This window comes from Aulonocara stuartgranti (assembly GCF_965226115.1).
Source record: "Aulonocara stuartgranti genome assembly, chromosome: 7".
Taxonomy (NCBI): Eukaryota; Metazoa; Chordata; class Actinopteri; order Cichliformes; family Cichlidae; genus Aulonocara; species Aulonocara stuartgranti.
Window position 1 is genome coordinate 3414031 of NC_138945.1, and position 22885 is coordinate 3436915.

The 22885-nt window shown below is 43.3% G+C and overlaps 1 protein-coding gene across 1 annotated transcript in view; it reads left to right on the forward strand.

The window, feature by feature from the left end:
• Positions 1–5041: 5041 nt before the first annotated feature.
• The window catches only part of zfpm1 (zinc finger protein, FOG family member 1), a 106441-nt gene continuing 88597 nt past the window's right edge, over positions 5042–22885 (forward strand). The window contains exon 1 of the mRNA XM_082540902.1: positions 5042–5616. Coding sequence (XP_082397028.1) covers positions 5577–5616 — 40 coding nt within the window. The 5' untranslated portion in view covers positions 5042–5576. The remainder of the gene's footprint in view (positions 5617–22885) is intronic.

Below are 22885 nucleotides of genomic sequence, written 5' to 3' on the forward strand. Positions count from 1 at the left end.
GCAATGCCACGATGATCCATTTGGCAAAGTAAATCCATTGGGTATCCTTGTTGGTCTTCAGACAACAATTCTGATGGCTAAAGAACCAAATGGGACAGGAAAAAAAAAAAAAAAAAAAAAAGAAACGTCAGATATGTGTCGGATTCAGTACCACATACGAAAGTGACCCAGATCGGATTTGAAAATATCGGATTTGTGCCGTTCACACTGTCACACCATGATCGGATATGGGTTGCATAGGGTCAAAAAAATCGTAGCTACGTTCACACTGCAGGCGAAAGCGCATCAAATCCGATGATTTGATGCGAAGTGAACGTAGCCTAAGAGACCTAGAGCCAATGTAGAATCACCAGTACCTCTAACATTCATGTCTTTGAACTGTGGGAGGAGTCAGAGCACGTGCAGACACAGAAACTCCACACCGAAAGGTCCCCAACTGGCCACCGAGTTCCAACGCAGAACCTTCGTGCTGTGAGGCTCCCCATGCTTCAACTGAATACTTTGGTAAATCTCCGATCTGTTGAAGTTTATATAGTACATTTAGAATTGGCATGTTGACATCCCAGCGGTGTTGGTGGATATTAGTGTGCTCAGTTCATTTGACAACTTTCAAAAGATCCCAAACTCCTCTACATGCCACATGGCATTCGGCTCTTGTTGAGTCCCCATGTTTAACAGCTCAGGATTTAAGATTTTTTTCTCTCATGTTAAGAAAGAAAAACAAAGAGACAAATAAATGCCACACTGACAGGATTGCATGGATGTAGATCTAAAGTCCCTAAACCATATATGTGTCCTGGGACGCTACCTAGCCAACCACTGGTCTTATAAAGCCCTGGTTTTTGATAAAACATTAGAAATTTTTTGTCCAAGAGATAATATGATAATATGATTACTGCACATTCTTCAGCCAAGCAGTTTGTCAACCACTCTACCACATTTCAAAAGTGTACACTGTGGTTGCACAGCTTGAACCTAAGACTTTCCATCCCTCATGGGAACACAGGTTGTAGACTTAGTTCACTCATCACTCTGATTTTTTTTTTCTGATTAGGTAATCCTCCCCCATCTGCATCCTCTTGATCACCTATAAGGACAAATTCTTCCCTGAAACACCTGAAACCATTTTGTAATGTGGCTGATTGTATATGTGACCATAATAGGAAGCAGATTGCTCATAGATTCAGATTAAAAATCTTATTCAGTGTGTTCTCTTTTGTAGAATATAACTTCACACACACAGTCTTCAATAGGAGGCGGGACAGGTGGAGTTCCTGGTTTGTGTCTCCAGTTAACTCACTGGTCTGTTTAGTTTTTATGTGTTTTTATGTTTGTTTTCACGTCACTATTTTTGGTTAGGGTGAAACTCCTTCCTTTAGAACAATAAAATCCAGCATGGATACCTATCTCGCCGATGACATAGCCCGTTTGGTTGCACAGCTCCACCCAAGGACACCTGGTACTTTAACTTTGTTTCACTCCCTGGGAATGAGAATAAGCCAGTTTTATCCTCTGTTCCTGCTTCCAAATTACCGGACCTGCTGCCTAAACACCTCAGATGTTTACAGTATGGTGCAAAAAAGCAGAACATGCTTTGAGCAATAAAACAAATGGAGTATGTGAGCATGACAAAAATAAAGATAACAAGAGACTGGCAGATGTTACAAACAGAATTCAGAAGTTACAAGGTTTGTCTGAGTAAACAGTGAGCAGCGTGTCAGTGCAGTCTTCCACCCCAAAGGTCAAGTTAGGCAACAGTGTGTTTACCTTTTTACAATCAGCAGAAAAACAGAGTTTCAAGAGGCCAAGCAAACATGCCAAGTTCTGATAACTTGTTCTGGGAGCATGAAGGGCTTACAGAAATTCAACCTCAACCTGCTTTCCTGCAACAAGCTGCAAAATAATGACAAGACAAGGAAATATTGCACAGTTGATGGCAGTAAGTATGACACAAGTCCTGGAAATGCATAACCCCTGCTGTCTGTAATTAATGCTTCCAGGTATGTGTGCATCTGCTGCAGCAGCACTCTAGGTCAGTTTAAGTCAGCCTCCTCAGAAGATGCCGAGCTCACAGAAACTGAGCTTACACTCTGAGTAAGACAATGACTATGACACTGCAGCTGGTTGCAGACACTGAGCCACGCATTAACACTACCCTAAACCCTGCTTGTGATCAAATCAAGGCAACCACAAAAACCACAACAGTGACGCAAATAATGGCCTGAGCACTAAACCTGGCCCTCCAACAGCAAGATGTTAAATGTAGCCCACTTGATGAACACACAGGAAACCAGCACTGTGGTGATATGATGTCATTCTCTAAAACCAATAACAAAACTTAGCAGATGCAACAAAAACTAAGTGTATCTGAGAAAGTGACTTTTGGTTGGTTCCACAAATGAGTTTTAGTAAAAAATCAAAGAATAGTGTGTCTGTGGCTTTTGAGAGTCAGAGGTGTGAAGTCATTGCTGATAGTTCTTAGATGAATTAAAGTTTTAATCCGTAGTTTTTCATTTTAGATATGAAGATAGATGTAGCCAATGTAATGCACCTGACATATTTCTGAATTTACCTCATGCCATGTTTTGATTTTGGCAACATAATTTTCATATCTAGACAAGAAAGTGCAGTGTTGTCTGTGAAGGTTCTCAGTCATCCAGATCATCGTAGTCTAAGAAGCTTGGAAAGAAAAGCGTCTGGACTTAATTAAGTTTCTTGAAGATGTTTCACCTCTAATCTGTGAAGCTTCTTCAGTTCTAAGTGCAATTGGTGGCAAGTCCCAAGCTTGGTATTCCAGGCACAAGCATAAAGTGTACGGACACAAATATGCGCTAAGATAGCTCGAAGAAACAGTCCTATAAATGCTAGAATTTTTATCACCAAACCTGAAACTATTGATGGGCAATATCATCCAGAAAGCCAATTATTTGTCAGATACATCAATTAAAAATAAACCAAAAATAAACCTACAGCACAAACACGGTGACAAGATCCAGTTCTGTGAGTCCAATTAGTGGATATAAGGCCTGACAGATGGCCAGCAGCCAGTATCCAAAACATTTTACACTATTTTTATGAAGGTGAAACTATCTATACAACTAGAGGCTATTTTTTTTAATTTTTTTATTTCAGGCTGTAAATGTGTTTTAAAGCATATTCTCTTGGGCTTTTAACTTGGAAGTTTATGAGGATGGAGTCACTTTTGAATTAAGGGGACATTGAGGCATGCAGGGCAGAGGAGACATGGAGACTTGGACGCTAACAGAAGAGCCAAGTAAAGGAATCGAGGACTGATAAAGGAAAGGAGAGGGGCGAGCTGCTCCCCTGCGAGGAATCAGTGGTTATTCGAAAAGTGCCCACTAGATGGCACCAGTGAATTTCGCTGGGAAGAAACTAATCTCGATCCTCTTCCATCTTCTTGTTGAATGCAGCATGCATTTTTGGAGAAGCACGTGTGTAACCTAGAGGTTGCTGGCTGAAATCCCTGGATAGAATAACACTCTATAACTGAGCCACTGAATGCTCCTATCCAAAGTCAAAGGAGGCTTTCAGTTATGCACTCTTAGGGTTATTATTTTTCAAAAGTGATGAAGCTATACCGACCTAAAACAATCTTTAGACTCTTTTATTTTAAGTTATTAAAATAAGCTAAATATCTAAAAAGACAGAATATTAAAAGGAAAGAAGAGTGCACTCTGCATTTCTCTTCATTTTTCAGTCTGCTCTTATAGTGTTAATGTTATTAATATTCATTTTTCATGTGTCATGAAAGCCTCATTATGTCACAGCCTAACACTGCTGTTACACTTTGTAGGTATTCTTATAAGGTAAACATTTCAACGTGAGTCATTCATGCAGGAAACCGAAGCAGCCTGTCGTCAGACCAAAAGGAAATCCTGGCTAATCTCATGTCTGTATCACATTTGAACAAGAAACAAAGTGCACGACAATGAAAGCAATGCCACACAGAAGACACACGCAGGTAACACAAAAGAAAACAAATTTGAATAATTTACCCACCGCTTATAAACACATTGGTTAAGAAAACGGGTGGAGTGCTTAAGAGTATCCCAGCGGTCGTAAGGTGAGAGGTGGGGTCTGCTGCAGGGCAGTGACACATTTATCTTTTGAGTAAAGTCAACATTTTATATACGTTTTCTATAATTGGACTTCCTTCATTTGTGGTCAATCAATGAGCAGTCTACAAAATCACTTAAATAAAAATCAAAGCTCATAAAATAGAAAAAAATGTATTACTTTAATCTGTTTCTACTTATTTGGGCAATTTCATTTATCATTTATTCCGTTTTATTGGAAAAAGTATTAATTTTTAATAATATGAATAAATTAATTAGTATTAATTTCTACGTTTGCTTAAAGCTTTTACATTTTTCCATAATTTTTCATATGGAAAACAGCAGATGTTTGTTTGTTTTGCTGCTATTTGTCCCCTATTTACGAAAATTAACTCTCTGCATCACACTATGTTTGAAATTTTATGCAGTCTACTAACATTACTAACATTAGACACCAAGATCTGACAGTCACCACTGTTTGGCTCCCATGATAGATTACAGATGTTGATGCAAAAACTACACCTACTAAATGAACAAGTAAACAAAAACAGCATAGCCCTTATTTATAGCCGTAGGATGGATGGAGAGCACGGGACATATTTGTCATGCGTGTACATCAGCATTACACTCCACTGTGCTGCTGAAAGAAGTGAAAAGAACCACAAAACAGCAAGAAAAAAGTTAAGAAACTAAACTTTACAGACTTTTTAAAGGACACAGTGATCACGGTTAGTATCGTTTTAATTATCCATCTATAATTACAGTATAAATCAATATTATATCATTACTTAATTAGAGTTGAGGATTTATATACACTGCTGATATTTGTATTGTGAAGTCGATCACGCGGTGGAATTATAAGGCATACTTTCTGTTTTATTGCGCTTTACAACGGGGTAGACGGGAGCCAATCGGGGACGAGTGCGGCGCTCTACGTCAGACGCAAGGGGCGTGTCAGAGGCGCGTCCGCTCCGGTGTAGTAGCGGAGTTGACTGTAGCGCTCGAGCTCCATTGAAAGTGGCTCCCTGGCTTAGACGCGGTGCGGGCAGACGAGGGGGCGGACCAGCCGGAGGAAAACTTGACAGAGAAAACAGCAGCCGCGCCGCTGACCTCCACAGCTGACACTTTTATCAGCGCGAGCTTCCACGGGACACACATTTACTGCGTGTCGCTGAGTGACGTGCCAGCGGACACAGCGGAGGCGCGCCCGGTAACGGAGTAACGTTTGCAGGAAAGCGAGAGGTGAGGCGGAGGCAGATATTTGTAGTTGAGAAGAAGAGCCTCGGTCACAGGTGGGGACTCAGCTACAGGTAGCCTCGCGGGAGCTGTCGTGGCACAAGATAGCTGTGAAAGCGCACGCGGGTCATGAGGATTTCTCCGGTCGCTGCTCGGAGCGCCGCGTCGCAGCTGTGAACGAAGAAGAAGAAGAAGAAGAGGAGGCAGAAACCAGAGGAAGAGCCTGACCACTTCTCTGCCGCTCAGCCCGAGAGCAGAGGCAGCATGTCCCGGAGGAAGCAGAGCAAACCCCGGCAGATAAAGCGTAAGCATGACACAAGTTTCCCCTCTTCTTCTTCTTCTTCTTCTTCTTCTGAGTGTTCGTGTGTCGATGCGCCGCACGCGCGTCCCTGCCCGGACCCCCCTCATCGGTGCGTAAATTAGAAAGCACAGCTGACTCTGAAGACTTTAAGTTTCAGATGCAGCTCGTTGTCTCGGGATAACCGGAGGATGTCGCCTCCCCTCCAGCCCCTCCTGTCCTCCTCAGCCTTTATTAAAGGGGCTCCTCGGCAGCTGCCTCCGCGCTGTAAGGCTGTGCAGGAATATCAAAAAGTTTTTCTTTATTACCCTGTGCGGAATGTTTTTGTGCATTGGCAGCTGAAAGTGTGGCCGGGGCTTCCTGTTTAATTCTGTTGTGGAAACGTCAGTGTTCTCGGCAAAAAGCCGATGTGAGCTGAGATAAAGCAGCGATCCGATGTGAGCGCAGATAAAGATTAAAATTGGATCTTTTTTATTTGTTTTCTGTCTGAGGCAGCGCCAAGGCCGCCGCTGCATCCCCCCTCCTGGCTTTTCACTTCTCCTTCCTAGAGATGGGGCGTGAGATAGGCCGCATGGCCGATCTCTCCCGCTGATAGCGGCTTACAATTGGATCTGTTTTTTCATCTATCCTTTTAACTCAATAATGCATCTCGGGGCCGCTTGAAAGGCCCTTTTCTTGGTCTGGCGCTTGGCTGGTCTCCGTGCTTGACGAGCTCTTCCTGTTTATAAAACGTGTGAGGGTTTATCGCTGCTAACTGACGTTCAGAGTTGATATAAGAGCATATTAATGATGTTGTGATTAACCTCTGCTCCTGCCTGTTGCACACCGAGGGGATGGTGGGGACTCTCAGTGTTAATGTGGTTCTGCTGGAGAAGAACAAATATTTGGAAGCAGCAGCTGGAAACCGTGACATAAGTTTGTTTGGCAGCGTCGTCACTGATTGTGTCACGGTGTCCTATTTAACCTAAAACCTCCCCAAAACCTGTGGATCTTTTTAAATGAATCAAACAGTTGTTCTTGTGCAGAAACCAAACATAGCAACCACAGAGAGGCCGGTTATTAGAAAGTTCAAATGCTAACCAGCCATGCATGCAAGGACTTCTTTGCCAAACTACAACATCCTTGTAAACTGATTTTACTGTCTGCAGATAGTCATTAATAGACCTGGAGACGGTCTGACGTGTCTCTCCTTAAAATCCATGTGAACGAAGCCAAAGGAAATTATTAACATGGCAACTTCATCACACTTCTTCCTCTTGTGATGTATAATCGACACAGTAATGACACATATTGATATTTTATTCCAGCTTGCAGGTACATTGGACTTACCAGAGTCAGTGCTGTCATTACAGTTTGTCCATTTGTAAACATTAGTAACGCCACATGTCGGCTGTATTTTTATTGTTATTACTATTATCATGTGTAATATTATTAGTATTAGTTTTATTAGCAGACAGATTTGCTTTGTTCTGTCCAAAGTCCTGGAAGCAAGTCTTGACACCCCACGCACACACACACACACACACACACACGAACACACACACACTCATTTTGAAGCTGCATCTACCTTAACTTCATTCGTTGCGAGGACTTAAAAATAAATCTGATCTTTAATAAATGCTTAAAGTTTGCTGGCTTTTTGTGAAAATAAGGTTTCATTAAGTGTTTGCTCCTGTGGAATTCCTCCTCCGATTTCTACCTCTTTGAGTGCCATGTCTCTAATTTATCTTGGGTACATCAAGTTCCAGATTCAGATTTTGTTGCTGTGCTTAGACTCTGTTCAGTTGGATTCAAGCATCTAGTCCAAAATGGTGCGGCACACTTGGAGTAAAGTTTCTCTTTTTCATTTTGGATCCAGAAATGCTGTAAGTAGATATTTAAATCATCCCTTCAACAAACCGTTTGTTGATTAACCTGGACTAATGAAGGCAGATGATGATGATGATGTCTTCAGTACCTGGAGAATACAGTTGGTGGTAGCTGTTTGTGTTCTAATTCATCCACGGCATCTGTCTTGGTCATGGATTTCCATCAGGAATTTCTCTCGATGATGCCTAACCCTACCCCTCCTACATCGGTTCCCATAGAGAGGCAGTGAGCTCCCAGCAGGCACCTCCAGTAAGGCCAGCAGCGAGGCCTGGAGATGTATTCCAGACCCCAAGGCTGATAAACTCAGGCTAGACCCGGTGTGTATGAGACAGCGTGTATATGTGCGCGTCTCAGGGGTGTCATGGCCATCTTTATCAGTGCTTCTGGTCCACCGTGCTTCCCTGTGCACCAGGCCCCGGCTGTGGTCGAGGCCGGCCAGGCTCTCAGCCCCGTGACTCTCTTGTGATTTGGCAGACATTTTGATAGGAAAGAGTGAGGAGTGATAAGGACTTTGTTCAGCTGGGGTGTGTGTGTGTGTGTGTTTGGGGGGGGGGGGGGGTTCATGAGGTAGGAGCTGCTACCACTACTGTTACTGTTGAACCACCATGTTGTTTTGAGCATGCTGCTTGCTGATAGTGATATGACAAATTCCAGCCAGGTCACAGTGGTGTTGGGTGCCGTTTCATTGTTGAAACCGACTTTGTTTCCTAAATTGATTCACACCTTCGATAAGTCATTTAGTTACTCATCCAGCTGAAGGTAAACCACTCGTTTTTTAACGTTGCATTTGGAGCTACAAATAAGCTTGTGACCTGCTCTCAATACAGCTCTTCCTGTTATTGTAAAAGTTATTTGGTGTCCAGTTAAAGCTTTCAACAGACGGAGACGTGAGAGCTTGACGTGTTTAAGATATTTAAAAGGAAATTGCTGATTTACAGTTGGTGTATTTCCAGTCATCTGAGTGCAGCTAATGGCCGAATTCTCCTGACGTCTCCTGAAGTTTGTGTGTTATAGTTTCTCACGTTGTGGATTTAGCCATTTGCATTTTGGAAGGCTTACATTTGTGTGATGGAAAGAGGAGCGCTCGTGTGTGATGTTAGTGTAACTGCATCAATTTGGCTAATGGCTAAATGTTTAAACGCAGTGTGATGAAGAGCTGAAAGACTTCACAAGCGGTAACTTTTTTATTTATTTTATTGGTTGAAGATGTCTGGAAAAAATGCAAGATATATAGATGTTCTTGGCCCTGGCCCTCAGTTTCATAGTATGATGAACTATTGTACTGATCATGAAAGAAATGTCGTCAGTACATCGACTCTTCAGTTAACGAACATTACAGGTGAGCTGGCAGGTGAAACCTGGTCCAGCTGAGTTGGATGTTTGAGTTCTTGCATAAACCTCCAATAGGTAATGCTTTAAAAGGTTCAGGGCTGCAGAGTGTGTGTGAAAAATGCACTAAATGAATCAGTGGGGATACTTTGAATGAGCGGGGTGGTTTCGTATGTGTGCAGATTATAATCCAACTCATTAGTGGTGCAGTTACAGTAAAGCAAACCTCAGGTGGTCTAGAATCATCCATGAAGCCAAGTGACTGAGTATTCCTGCCTTTCGTACCACACTGAAGATGTTTATGTTAAGACTACTTCACTTTTCCTGTAAATATCGGCATTAATGTGTCGTAATCGATGGAGATGACATCTTTTTGTTGTCCTTTTCTTTGTTTCTTTGTATCAACATCAACTTTTGTGTTTGAAACAAAGAAAAGTAGTGTTAAACCTACATGAACCACTGCAAACATAATTTATTACAGTTAATAAAACTGGAAACACTGTTATTAGCTGTATTACCTCATGGCTGAATCTTGTGTTTCAACTATTTATTTTAGTAATAAATTTTATTTGTAGCCCCCCCCCCCCCTGCCTCCCCGTTCATGTTTGGTTGCCTCTCCACCCACCCGTACCCGTTCCATTTAGGAAATCAAGAATCCTGGAAACGCCCCCATAGCTACAGTAGCTAATACTGTGCAGACTCAGGTGTGGTTTGAAAAGCAACAATTGAACACTGGCAGCACCCACCCACACACACGCACAAACACACACACTGGAGTGCTCCATTAGGACAGTGTAGCGTGGATGTCTCTTTTAGGTTTGGATTTTTATTTTTTTTTGCCAAACAGCAGTCCAAGTCCAGAGCTTTCTGGAGGCCCTTAGTAGAGGAGGAGAAGGGGGTGTTTGTGTAGCAGATAGATATTTGTCTGTGTCTCTTTGTGCGTCATCCTCCCCAACGGTTTGTGATCTTTCAGCCTGATATGGCTGCTCTTCTTGATGGGGCGATAGGAGGCAGGCAGGCAGCCCACTGAGGCTGGATCCCTGGGCTTATATTTTGGCGGTTGAGATGGGAGACGCGATAAAACTTGGCGGCGATCGCTGCTGCTGATATCGCAGAAAGCAAAAGAGAGGGGGGAGAGGAGGGGGAGAGGAGGAAGGGGAGGTTGGGCAGATGGAAGGAGAGATGGAGGACGGAGGGCGCATTGTAATTACATGTGGACGTTGTGTGCCATTTTTACCAGCGCCGCCGTTGCTGTTGGTGGTTTTTTGTTTGCGATCGGCTAGGGCTGGATGTCTAGATAATTAAAAGAAGGAGAGAGAAAAGCGAAAAGGGAAGAGCGGTTGGGAAAAAAGTGCTGTGATAAGGGGAGGGGGTTTGGAGAGGGAGTGGAGGTAGATAGTGGGAAGAAAGAGATAGAAAAATAGTGAAAAAGTGTGCTGCTAGATGAATGTGTTGTGGTGTGTTTTTTAATGGCAGCCCAGCCAGCCTGCTCTGCCGCTCCCCCACCCTCTACCGAGAAAGATGTTTGGGGCTGATAAGGAGGCCTGCAGATGGTAGATAGATAACAACCTGCAGATCCACTCTGCTGATTGTGTGTGTGTGTGTGTGTGTGTGTGTGTGTGTGTGTGTGTGTGTGTGTGTGTGTGTGTGTGTGTGTGAGAGTGAGAGAACGCCTGGTTCCTATGACATCAGCGCTAGAGCTCAGAGGTCAGCATGAATAATGCGCTGCCTCCCACAGCTGAAAGCAAACCAGGACGCCTGCAGAGGCCAGACAAGGAAATCACCGGGCTGACCTCCTCCTCCTCCTCTTAGTCTTCGTCTTCTTTCTCTCTTGTTCTCTTTCTGCTCAAAGTTGTTTTGAAACTTTGAACGCTAGTTTTAAAAAACTAAAATTGTGTAACAGGAATGCGTGGGTGCGGCTCACGTGATTTCCATACAGTCGCACATTGAGGGATTAATTCATTGTTTGTGAGTGACGAAACTAAAACACACAAGCTTGTCTAAATTCCACACACAGCCAGGAGAGTCACGCTGCGCCTTGGTGGCTTTGCCTTTTGTTTTTTTTCTCTTTCAGTGTGCTTTTTTTTTTTAACTCCTCCTTTGTTCTGCTTTTAGCTTGATGTGAACTTTAGATAAGCCGCGGGGGCCCGATCTCCGGCGCAGATAGAGATTGCCAAGCATGATTAGAGTTGTTATCAGGCCGGAGCAGGCAGGAGCAGAGGCTCGGCTGCAATAACAACAGGCCCAGGCAGGAGCAGCCGGGGTCCAGACCCTGGCAATCAGTTCCAGCCCTAATGGGATTAATGTTGTTGTATAATTAGATGATAGGTGTGAATGCATTTCTATTCTCCCTCAATCTCTTCGCACTCTCTCTCCTCCCTAACAAGCGTCCTCATCAATTAATTTAATTCAAATTAATAGCACGTATTACTCTTTCCAGATTGTGCGTGTGATAGCACAGACATGTTGGGAAATTTTATTTGATGACTATCTGTTTGTGTTTTAAACATATTCTCCTTTGTTAAAGGCGAGAAACTTTTGGGTGCGTACAGTAAGCGGCGGCAGATGAAGAAAAAGAGGAAAGGCACAGCGTCAGCAGGATGACTCGCTTGATTCTACTGATATTAAAGCAGCTAGATGGTGACTGATTGGGTATCAACTGGCAAAGATTCTCATGCTGACAATCAGATAGCTCAGCGTGAGAGCCGCATGTGACTGCAGTCAGTCATGCCCACATGTGCACGGTGCCCGAGCTGAGTGTGGATAAAATACTGTGAACACTTTGAAAACATTGAAATAATCCCGTTCTTAGCTGGCAGTTGAAGCAGATTCGATCGGCTTCCGGCTCTGGAAGGTTAAAAAATGCTTTTATTTGGAGTTAGATCGTGGTTTTGGGACTCTCTCTACTTGATTTGTTCTCTTCTTCTTAGACGTTTGAAATCCAGCGATAGTGATCTGATGAAAGCAGCAGTTTTGAGTGTTTTTGGTGAAGATGCCTGATGGATTAGAGCGCTCTCTGCTCTCCTTATATGCATTTGCTCTTTTCATGAGTATGTAGGTATGCATTGTGGCTAACTGAGCAATGATGACAGTGTGTGTGTATGGTCAGATATACCAAAGGAGGAAGTTGGCGAGGTTACAGAGGAAACACCGTTTGTGTTGAATGCGTGGATGAGTTATTACCCTTTCCTGCTATTTACCCGCGGGGACAGCCTTGTGGTGAATTATGACCCCGCCAGCCCAGCGCGGTTGTAAACGGTTTCACCCCTGACCTCGGTGCCGACGCCTCTGCGCTCGAGGGAGGAGAGAAAGTATTACGCACAGTAGCGTAATCAGCGTACCGGCTGTTTGCTCTGGCAGTAATTACAGGTCTGATAGCTCGGTCCACAGAGCTTTGGGAGGACTTGTGGTCTCTACAACCCGGGGAGCCAAACACCTTCTCCTCAAGCAGCTGTGCCGCTTCATCACGTGACCCCATTGTATCAAAAAGATCACATGGAGGTCAGTTATTGCAGTGCAAAGCAGACGTTTGTGTGTGTGTGAGGTACCTGAGGGCCACGTGGCTCCAATCTGTGGTCAGAACGATTCTTGACACTCAAAGTACAGTGTATTTGTGCAGATTTGTGTGTGTGTGTGTGTGTGCGCGCGTGCGTGCGTGTGTGTGTGTGTGTGTGTGTGTGTGTGTGTGTGCGCGCGTGCGTGCGTGCGTGCGTGCGTGTAAAGGAGAGTCATAACCAGTGTTATGACAAGCCCCCCCCCAGCAGCAGTGATAAGACAGACCATTTGCGCCTACTGTGCTGAGCACTCTGTTCCGGGGTGTTAAGGCAACCTGGGCAAACAACACCGCCTGACCTGCTTTTACAGCCACACACACATACACACACTGTTCTTCTCCTGAACAACAATAAATGAAAGTGTATTTTGAAGCTGGCAAGCTTGAATTCCCAGATCGCCGATATGAAACCAAACGGTGAACAGTGCCAGGTTCAAAGGTCACAGAAGCCCGACCAGATAAAACACTGTGTCCCCCGACAGAACATGAAGCGCTTAGCGTACACACACAGACTCATTCACAACGACCTTTGACCCTGTGTGCACCTGCTTCCAGTGCAGTCTGATATTGAGTGAAAAACGACCACACGCACGCACACACACACACACACACACACACACACACACACACACACACACACACACACACACACACAACACACACACACACACACACACACACACACACACACTAGTAAAATAACAATAGAAATTAAAAAATCATTTTTCTCTTTGTTTTAGTGCTTTTTTGGGGGTAAATATGCAAAACCACGAGTTCCTGTTACCACAGAAAAACACAAAAACACACCAACGTTTGTATTTGTGTATTATTAATATAACATTTATTTAACTCCATTATTCATGTATAATGTGACGCTCCCTGATGCAGGCAGTTTTAAAACAAAGCTCCATATTCATGTCACGGCATTATGCATGAAGTAATCTGTAGTGTACAGCAGGGGTCGGCAACCCAAGGCACGCGAAGGGTTAACTGATGGCACGGCCATAGCTGGGCTGGCCATCGGGCATACCGGGCATTTGCTCGATGGGTCGATGATTTTTTTTTTTTTTGTAACGGTATAAACAATGAAAGGTGGTGGATTGGCCAGATGCTGGCCGGTGTGTAAAAATAACTCAGTTGTTTGGTGGTGGCTATGGCGGAGCTTCTACAGATTCAGTAACATTAACAAGTGGTGGAGGCCAGCAGGTGGATGAGGGAAAGGGGAGGCAGGAGGAGCAGAGACCCGAGGCGGCCGCCGGTCCGAGTGTGAACTGAACTTCAGGTCAGAAGTTATGACCTGCAGTCTATCTGGGTCAGATATGAACCAAGTTTAGGTGGAGTTTATTTTCGTTACGCTGACTTTTTACAGTCAGTTACAATAACTCGTACTGCGTACTAGCTAGCATGACGGAGTTTATACAGCTGGGTGGGTGCTATGTTACTGATAGTGAACTTTATTTTATTCATAAGATTATTTACTAGAGTTGCCAACTGTCCCGTAAAAAGATGGAATCGTCCCGCATTCAGAGAAAGCATTACGCGTTTCGTGTTGAGCTGAGAAGGGACGCAGTTTTTCTAGGATGGAAAAAGACACAAAGCTGGAGTTATTCTGTCGTTACGCTGCACAGCTGCCTCTTCTTCTCTCATTCTCTCCCCTCTCTCTCCTGTTGCTACTTTAATCATGAAACTGATCAATGATCAGCTGATCGTCTCTGTTGTTTGTTTATCGCCCACTTTGTGTCAGAAACAGGAAACCAGCGGATGTCGCGCTAAACAACAGCAGCATGTTTAAGCTTGATCAGCTGTTGTTAGAATATATTTAATATTAATTTCTAGTATCAGCTGATGTTTGCTGGAGCCACAGCTGTAAAGCTGCTGGTCATGATGTGGGTTTGGATATGTGGTGAGAGGGAAACATGAAGATGAAACCAGGAGATGTCCTTACTGGATCATCAGAGCTGTGATGGAGAAACAGGTTTACCTTTTAGGTGACATGAATGAGTTGAAGTTATGAACTGTTTCTGAGAGACAAAAAACACCAGGATCCTTTTCTAAGTAGCTGACAGCTGGTAACTGTGCAGGGGCGGGTCTAGCAAAGTGCTGCCAGTGGGGCAGGTAGGGCATTAACAGGGAGAGGTGGGCACAAAGAAATACTTTCTTATTTTCATTTAAAATGTCTGGCTGTTATTAAATAATTATCTGAATCTTACAACCAAAGTTTTTATCTGATGTAAAATGTATAGAAATCATACTTAAATACCAACAAGACTGAACATCACTGTAACAACAGCGTTTGTTTTCATTCAAAGGCTTTATGGCTTTAATACCTGGGGGGCCGGTCTCTAGTTAAAATGCTCGGGCTGTATTTTTCGTCCCAGTCCAGCTCTGGGCACGACACGCAGTGAATTAATCTGAGAAGGTGCATCAAAAAAATAAAAGGCCACACCAGCGGTGCACATCGCAAATCAGCTTGCATAGACACATTAGTTGTGCTGCTTCTTAATGACGGTATCTTAACTAACAACCCCAACTACCAGATTCAACTTGTAATTGGTTAAAAATAACTTAGCCTACTGGTGAGAGGGACGTTGTTAGCTTTCCACATTCTGACACCTCAAAAGCTTCAGCAGCTTTCCGCTCAGCGCAGCATCAGCACCACGGAGATACACGGATACATCCGTAGACTCGAGACACAAGGCGTTTTTGGGACTTTCAGGTGTTTGGACCAATGTTTTATTTTCTGAACAAACCAGAAATCTTTAATGAGCAGCTGGATTTGTCTCCCATTAACTGGCTGAGTTAATACCAGTTAATGCAACATCAAAGCAGCTGGAATCCACAGCTGTGCGTGTTCATGGAGCTACCTTTTCACCTGCTGGACATCACTACCTGACAAGTTTAACTGTCTTCAGAACGTTGCAGAGGCCTTATTGACAGGATTTGGCTCTACATGTCTGTGTGAGCAGACTTTCTCTCACATGAGTGTCCTCAAGTAGCCGTCTGAATGCTGGACACTCGGAGACCTGTGTCTCTGAGTGGGAGACCAGAGATCACATTAACATGTTTGTCTCTGTATTAACAAACATGCCATATTGGCCCAGTTTATTTTTCTTATCATTGTTGTGAGGAGGCCAGTTCATTTGCTGTTATGAGTTCTTGTTATGGATAAAAGGTGTTTTTTTTTTATTCAAAATAGCTGATAACTATTCGCTGACAGCTGCCAACATCTGCAAACAAATATAGCTCTGTAAAGTGGTTCTATATATTGTGTAGCGTTATTAAATTTATTGCTAATGCAATCATATGTCACACTGACTTCTGAGGAAATTTTAAATGGCACTCGCCATCAGAAAGGTTGCCGACCCCTGATGTATTGGGTAAAATATTAAAGATGTAAGAAACATATTGAGCATCTTCTGTGATTTTTTTTTTTGTAGTAAAACAATGATCAAATTTGTAATGATAAATTATGATGGGGCAAACTACCGTTGAAGAAAAAGCAGTTTCCTCACATACAGAGCCAGAATAAACTATTGCTCACATTTTGTTTTCAAGCTAATCAGACAGGAAATTTTTTTATCATTGTGTTGGTAAGTGATACAATCGGTGCCCACTTCTCTGGTATTTTCTCTCTTCTCTGTCACTTCAGTCTGCAATGAATACACTGAGTCCATAAACTGTTTTATGAGCAGCTTACATTTAATTACTTGAGAAATGTTATAATCAAATTCAAGATAAACTTTATTGGCATAACACACAGGAATGAACCTGACTCCCATTCTCAGCTCTCCAAAAGTCTGCGGTCATTCCGTAGGAGCTAATAGGTATGTGCGGGATGGCGATCTATATGCAAGTCTGATTAGCATTTATCCAGTGTTGCAGGTTGCACAGCTGTTCACACGGCACATACTCGGTAATGTGCAGACTTGCATCCTTAGAGAGAATGCACGTAAACGTGCTCCTTCTATTCATACTTTGTGGGTAAGCAGTAGAGGGCTAGGCCTCCTATCTTGCACACGAGACATTTTGACATGTCTCAGTAAAGCACAGGTGTAAAGAATGAAATAGATGATAGCTGAATATAGCTGCCTCAGTTTCTCACTCCTGATGCACCTCCTGCTACTTCAGGGTCACTCTGTTATTGCTTATTGGGATACCTGACTGTAAGCTGTGTGTGCACGCCTGTATGTGCGTACCCGTGCTTTCGTAAATGAATTAGCGGCACATGGGCCGGTTGTCTCTGGAAAGGCAGCTGAATGATGAGGACCTGGTCCTGCTGCCAGTATGCAAACCAGGAGTGCAGCTAGCTAGTTATAAAGAGTTGTTATCCATGGATTAAAGCAAAAACGAAAATTTGTAATTACAGTTTTTTAATCAATTTAAATGTATCCATCTGCATTTTAGAGCATTAATAGAATTCCTTTATTTAATGCTACATGGTGAGAGTCACATTACCATGACAAAAAAATAATTTCCTGTTGACCTTTTTTATTATCAACTAATCTGCAGCATTTTTCTGGGTAGCCAGATTAATCATTTGTCTAATGAAACATATAAAATTGAGGAAATTTGGCCCTGCAAACACATCAAATCCTTAAACTTTAGCACTTTGAACCAGTGACTCTTTCTTCTTTTTGAAATTAAATTAGAGAAACTCTAAAGTTTTGTGATTGAGAGACTTCAGCAAAATGTTTGCGGTAGTGGACTGTGGGGGTTGTCAAACTATCGATGCTCTAATAATGATAGTAATAATAATGATAATATAATCTGCTAATCTGGAGCGGGGAATCAGATGGGCTTCAGGCCTGATACTGAGGAGGGGGAGTGTGAGCAGGGGATGAGAGAGCAGCTGCAGGCAGATCAGACCAAGGTGATTGACTTTTCTACTTTTAAAATAATTTATAAAAATGAGTTTCTTATTTTGTTGCAGCCAGCTGTGAGGTCAGTTTAATAATGCAGGCAGTGACCGGCTCAGCCTGCTTCATAGTGAGTGCAGTTTTTTATATCTTCTTCGGTACATATTTATTCTTTTATGTACTTGCGCACTGGATTGCATTATGTGATTTCATGTAAAAAAGTGCTTGGGTGATTAAGGGACTGATGCTGGTTATAACATTAAAGAATAAAGGGGAAGGTAGAGTTTGGGAAATGAGGAAGAAACACAAGAACAGCCACCTAATGTCCAGTAATGAGGAGGGGAAGAGGAAGAAGATGGACACAATGAGGGAATGAGGAAGAAACGGGAAGGACGGGAGGCGAGGAGGTGATAAGGGCGCCTCGGCATCCGAGACAATGCGAATAGAAAGAGGAGATGCTGGAGGATCCTCGTGGGAGCCTCTTTAACAGAGGAGGTCTAGACCGGCGGCTCCTCTCGCTGTCTGCCTACAGACACACAAACTATCTGCTTACATAAAAACAGCATCATCACCTTGGATCATATGCATTTACCTTCGTACGGCTGATTTCGGGCTTTCGAAACGTGCTCTGTGCCATTTTTACTCCTCTGCTGTGGAAATGAGAGTCTTTTGGAAATGTGGACCATCGCAAACTATTCCAGATGTTGTTGCAGTTCCCTCTGGCTGCCAACAGAGGATGATAAAAGTCACAAAGAAAATGTTTTTCCATTTAAAATCCTTTTTCCCTCAAAAAATATATTGTGGTTGATCTGCAGAAGTCTATTTGACCAGAAAGAGAAAAGAACTGAGAGCTTGAACCTGCAGCAACATCTCTGCTATTTCAGGGCCAATCATGATCCAACTGCTGCCGATATAAACCAGTAACGTGGAGCCCGAATTGCACAAAATTGTTTTCCAGATATGGGTGGAGGCGGTGTATTGAACTAAAAATATGCGCACTGTTATAAATTTTTCTAGAATCTATACATGTTTTAAGCAGGGACAGCATGTTTAGATGTACTTTCATTTACTCACACACACACACACACTCACTGTGTACATTATGAGTCATGTGAGCCAGTAGTGTTGCAGTGATCCGGGCCTCTGAATTGCTTTGTGCTTGTGTAAACCATGGTGCTCTGGCTCCCTGGCTGATAAGTGAGCTGCCAATCAACTGCCTGCATGTGTGTGTTTGTGTGCATGTGCGCGCGCGTGCCTGGCCTTTACAGTTTGGTCATAGACTGTATGTATATTGGAGCTGTTGGGTTGGGAAGATTGAGATTACTGTCTTAATTAATTCCTGAAATGTGCCGGTGCAGACTGCAACATTCAGACAGCCTGTGAGATCCACTGGAAAGGGTGAGAGCCTATCCCATGATTACTAAGAGCTTAGGAGAATGAATGATTCATGCCTGTCCTTTTTTTATTTTATAATACTACTCGTTTTCAAGTCAAACCACTGCTTCTTACTGAAGAGGACACTGACCTACTAGTGCGACGATGACCGTTTTGGATACACGATTATAACTTAGTAACTTAAACTAAAGAAGTATTTGTTTCTGTTTAAAAAATACTTTCCTTGTCAGTAGGCAACGAGCCTGGAATCACTTGTAGTCACCACCTATTTATGTTTTTTTTTAGTTAGTTTGAAACTGAGAGTAGTTTCATATTGATGTATAGATATAATAGATTCAGAACCACTCATAGATACTTAAACACTTGAGTAAAGGAGCAGTCTTACTCTGACATTTTGCACAGAAAGGTCAGTGTACCAGTCATGTGGAGTACTCTGAATGTTATAATAGTTGTGTAAAGTCTGCAGTGTGGACACTCGAAAACTCAGACTTTCAAAAACGATGTCGCATGTTGGTCATATGATGCAGTCATGTGACCACTTAAACCAAGATGGTGGACGGCATCGGACAGCAGTTGATTTGTTTGCTCACAATTTTGTTTGCCCTATCTCCCGGTCGATGTTCTCGCTTGCTTTGGAAACCTTGTACTCGTTGGTGACTCGTTGTCTTGCCATTTCACCGCCACGTTTCAAAGAGCCGGAATATAAATAAACGCAGAGGGAAATGACGCAGGTCGAGTCGTCTTGCGTTTCACGCATGCGCGGAACTGCAACGTCAGCGTTTTCGTCCGTCTTAGTGTGGACGAGCAAATTTGAAAATGACTGAAAACGCTAGTGTGGATGCAGATCGTTTTCAGACGAAGACGCCGTTTTCAAATCTATCCCGGCTAGTGTGGACGTAGATTCTTCCAGGGCTGCTGTTTAGCCTCTCTCTCACCGTCTCGCTAAACCGCCTTCTGAGCTATGAACCAGGGATTGCTGTTGTTGGAATTCACTCTAAAACTTGACGCTGATGTAGGATATCACATCATCTGTATAGTCATCTTAACGGAAATCATCCGTGCGGTTTAGACACACCTGCCGATTCTTTTAGTGTCTGTGAGTATGAGGGTAACTTCAGTTTCCTGTCCAGCTGACAGGGATGGTACCCAGTGTGGTCTTCTGCTGCTGCAGCCCATCTGCTTTAAGGTTCAACATGCTGTGCATTCAAAGACGCTCTTCTGCGTACCATGGTTGTAACAAATGTTTGTTTTTTTTGAGTTACTGTTGCCATCTCAAGGCAACAATGTATTTTCACCCAGAGAACTGCTGCTTTTGTTTCTGAAATAGTCAGACAAGCCGGTCTTGCACCAACAACCACGCTGTGTTCAAAATTGCTTAAATCACCTTTGTTCCTCATTCTGAAGCTCATTGAATGTAACTTTGACTTTGGAGGACAAAACCAATTTCAGGGTCAGCTTGAACACCTCTAAGATGAGCTCTAATAAAAATATTGTGTTGGCTGCAGTGAAGGAAATCTAGTTTTTGAGACTTTGTACAGAAAATTGTGCAGTATGGCTCAAAATGTGACCCTTAGCTTGATACAGAATCTCGTCCAACGTCATAAGAAAAACAACCCTGCTGGAAACATTAATTTGAAGGCTCAGATGTTAAAAGTTATAAAGAGTCGATATTGGCCGCAACAGTGATGAGCAAATGGCATCAGCACGCAGCAGCTTTTCCATTCTGTCTTTATACGTTATGGTGAAGACTGTTGGGAAAAAGACATTTGTGCAAAATCCTGACACATTGTTTCATCTTCCCATGATAAAGACGCAGATAAAGATTCGAGTGAGCTATAAAAACTAACTTCATGTAATCTTCCAGATTAATGAATCCCCACTGTAACATCATTTATTGTGGGCGTGTGATCTAATATAACTTAACAGCTCACAGAGGCAGGAAGTCAGACCGTAAACAGTCCTCCTGAGTGTAGACGCAACAACGGAGCGCAACACAATGTCACTGGCATATCTGCGTAAATAACAAAGCCTGAATGCTTTTTTTCTTCTTAAGTTTATTATGGCTTTTCGGGACCTTCCCATCACTCTGACGCTCTCACTCTTCGGTCCAGCTCCAGCTCGTCCATCAGTTCTCTCATTTTTCTCCTTTTTAAATTCCTCTCTACCAACCACTATTTCTCTCAACTTCACTCCCTGTATCTCCAGCCTTCCACCTTCACTTCTCTATCGCCCCTTCTTTCATTCTCTCTCTCTCTGTGTCTCCAGCCAGACCCCTAGCCTTGGCGAACCAGGTCTTGGCGGTATGATAATGTGGAAAGTTGAACTGGCCCCATTACAGCGAGGCTGATGGTAGGCCCGATAAGCCTGTTGATAATGGGTGCAGATAGCGCTGACACAGCGGTCCAATAGCCTAGCCCTGCCCCCCCCCCCTTCCCCGCCTTCCTCACCCCCTAAACCCTCCACCCCCACCCCCCATTATCATTCCTGCCCACCGATGGGCTCCCAGAACGCTATCTCCTCTCCATTTCCACTCCTGCGACAGATAAGAATGGAAATACTGACTTCATAGCTGACTGATTAAAGTGTCTGCCTTTCTTGATAATACACAGATAAATTATGTTTTTTTTCTTCTTCTTCTTCTCCTCCTCTCCCTCTCTCTCTATCTAGAAAAGGGTGGGGCACAGCAGAAAGAAGAAAAACCCGCTTCTTCTTTCATTTCTCTTTTTCTTTTGTGAAGATTTTTTTTTTAGTGAGTGAGGGAGACGTAGTGCAGAGAGGAGTGGTCATATGACTGAAGCGACTGTATAAAATTTGCAGATCGTGTGGACAGTAAAGGCTTGGGCACAGAGATCAGTGCAGAGCGGCCATCTGTACCAGGCCGACTATAAAGAGAACTTGTATTACTGGCTTTTCGAGTCATTATAAAGCCAACAAGAGTGGCTGGAGGAGGCGGGTGGTGGCGGTGGGGGACATAGAGATGGAGAGAGATTAGGGGCAGACAGGCCTATTTGCAGCCCAGTGAACTCCCACTGCAGCTACAGCCGTTTCCAGGTTGAGTTTTTATCGCTGATCGCTCCAGTTTGATACCAGGAAAGATCCCTGATGGATATGCTCCCTGCATCCAAATCCTCTAACCAATTTGCTTTTTATCCCACCCCCCACCCCCCGAACACGCACACACAACCTCTATCTCCCTCCCCTCTCTTATCTTCAGCTCTCCAGCTCTCTGTCTGTCCAACTGAACTTCTGTCCCTCCTCCTCCTCACCTCTTCCTCCCTTCTTTCCATGAGGAGAAATCCCCCATCTGCACCATCCTCATTCCTCCTCACCTCTGATGGTCCTACAGCATACTCGCCTCCTGGAGGAGGAGCTTTGAAATCTCACGCTGTATGAATCGACTGGCCTCCATGTGAAGTTGCAATAAATCCAAACATATCTGGGCCAGAGTTGAAGAGTCCCAGAAGTATCTGTATGCAGCCACGAGAGCTTTAATGCAAAGTCATCAGGATGCACTAAACCACTGTTTCAAAATAAATGCATTTAAAAGAATAATATTTTTGCATATGTTGTGAACCCGAGTTAGGACATCAGCAGCTACAGTCTTTTGTTACGCCTGGGGCAAGCATGCATAGTTGGTGTCTGAGTGGATTATTAATTGAACTGGTTATTAGATATGTGCTTTACACTATATCTAAGTGCTTTCTATCTTACATTCACGGTTGGATGAACACAGCAACTCTGAGTTTAGGATCTCTTCCCCGAGCAGCCAGGAACCAAACCACCAACTTTCTGATTAGCAGATGACATACTCCGCCTCCACCACATGACCAGTCGATGCTTTTTCCATCTAACCTCCACTAATCCACCAAACTGCACCTGTTTAGCATGTTTGTGCTGTCAGTAGCTTTATAATAAAATGATCTGAAAGAATATGACCTGCTGTGGGGTACAGTGGGCTTCAGTTTGTTCATTAAATTGTGTATATTATTATTATTATTATTATTATTATTATTATTATTATTATTGGTCTGTTACTTATCACTAATTAACAGATATCGGGTGCACCCGTAGTTTATGGATACAGTTTTCTAACCAAATATTAGCTGTTACTGTAACATTCGTCCAAATATGTTCACTTTTAGCACCTAACAACAACATGGCCATAGGCAAAACGCGTGCTCATACCACGGGGTTATATCAATGGTAACTCTGTCTATCTTTACATAGACAGCGTTGAAAAATATGACAGTATGTTGATGTAATGAAAGCAAAA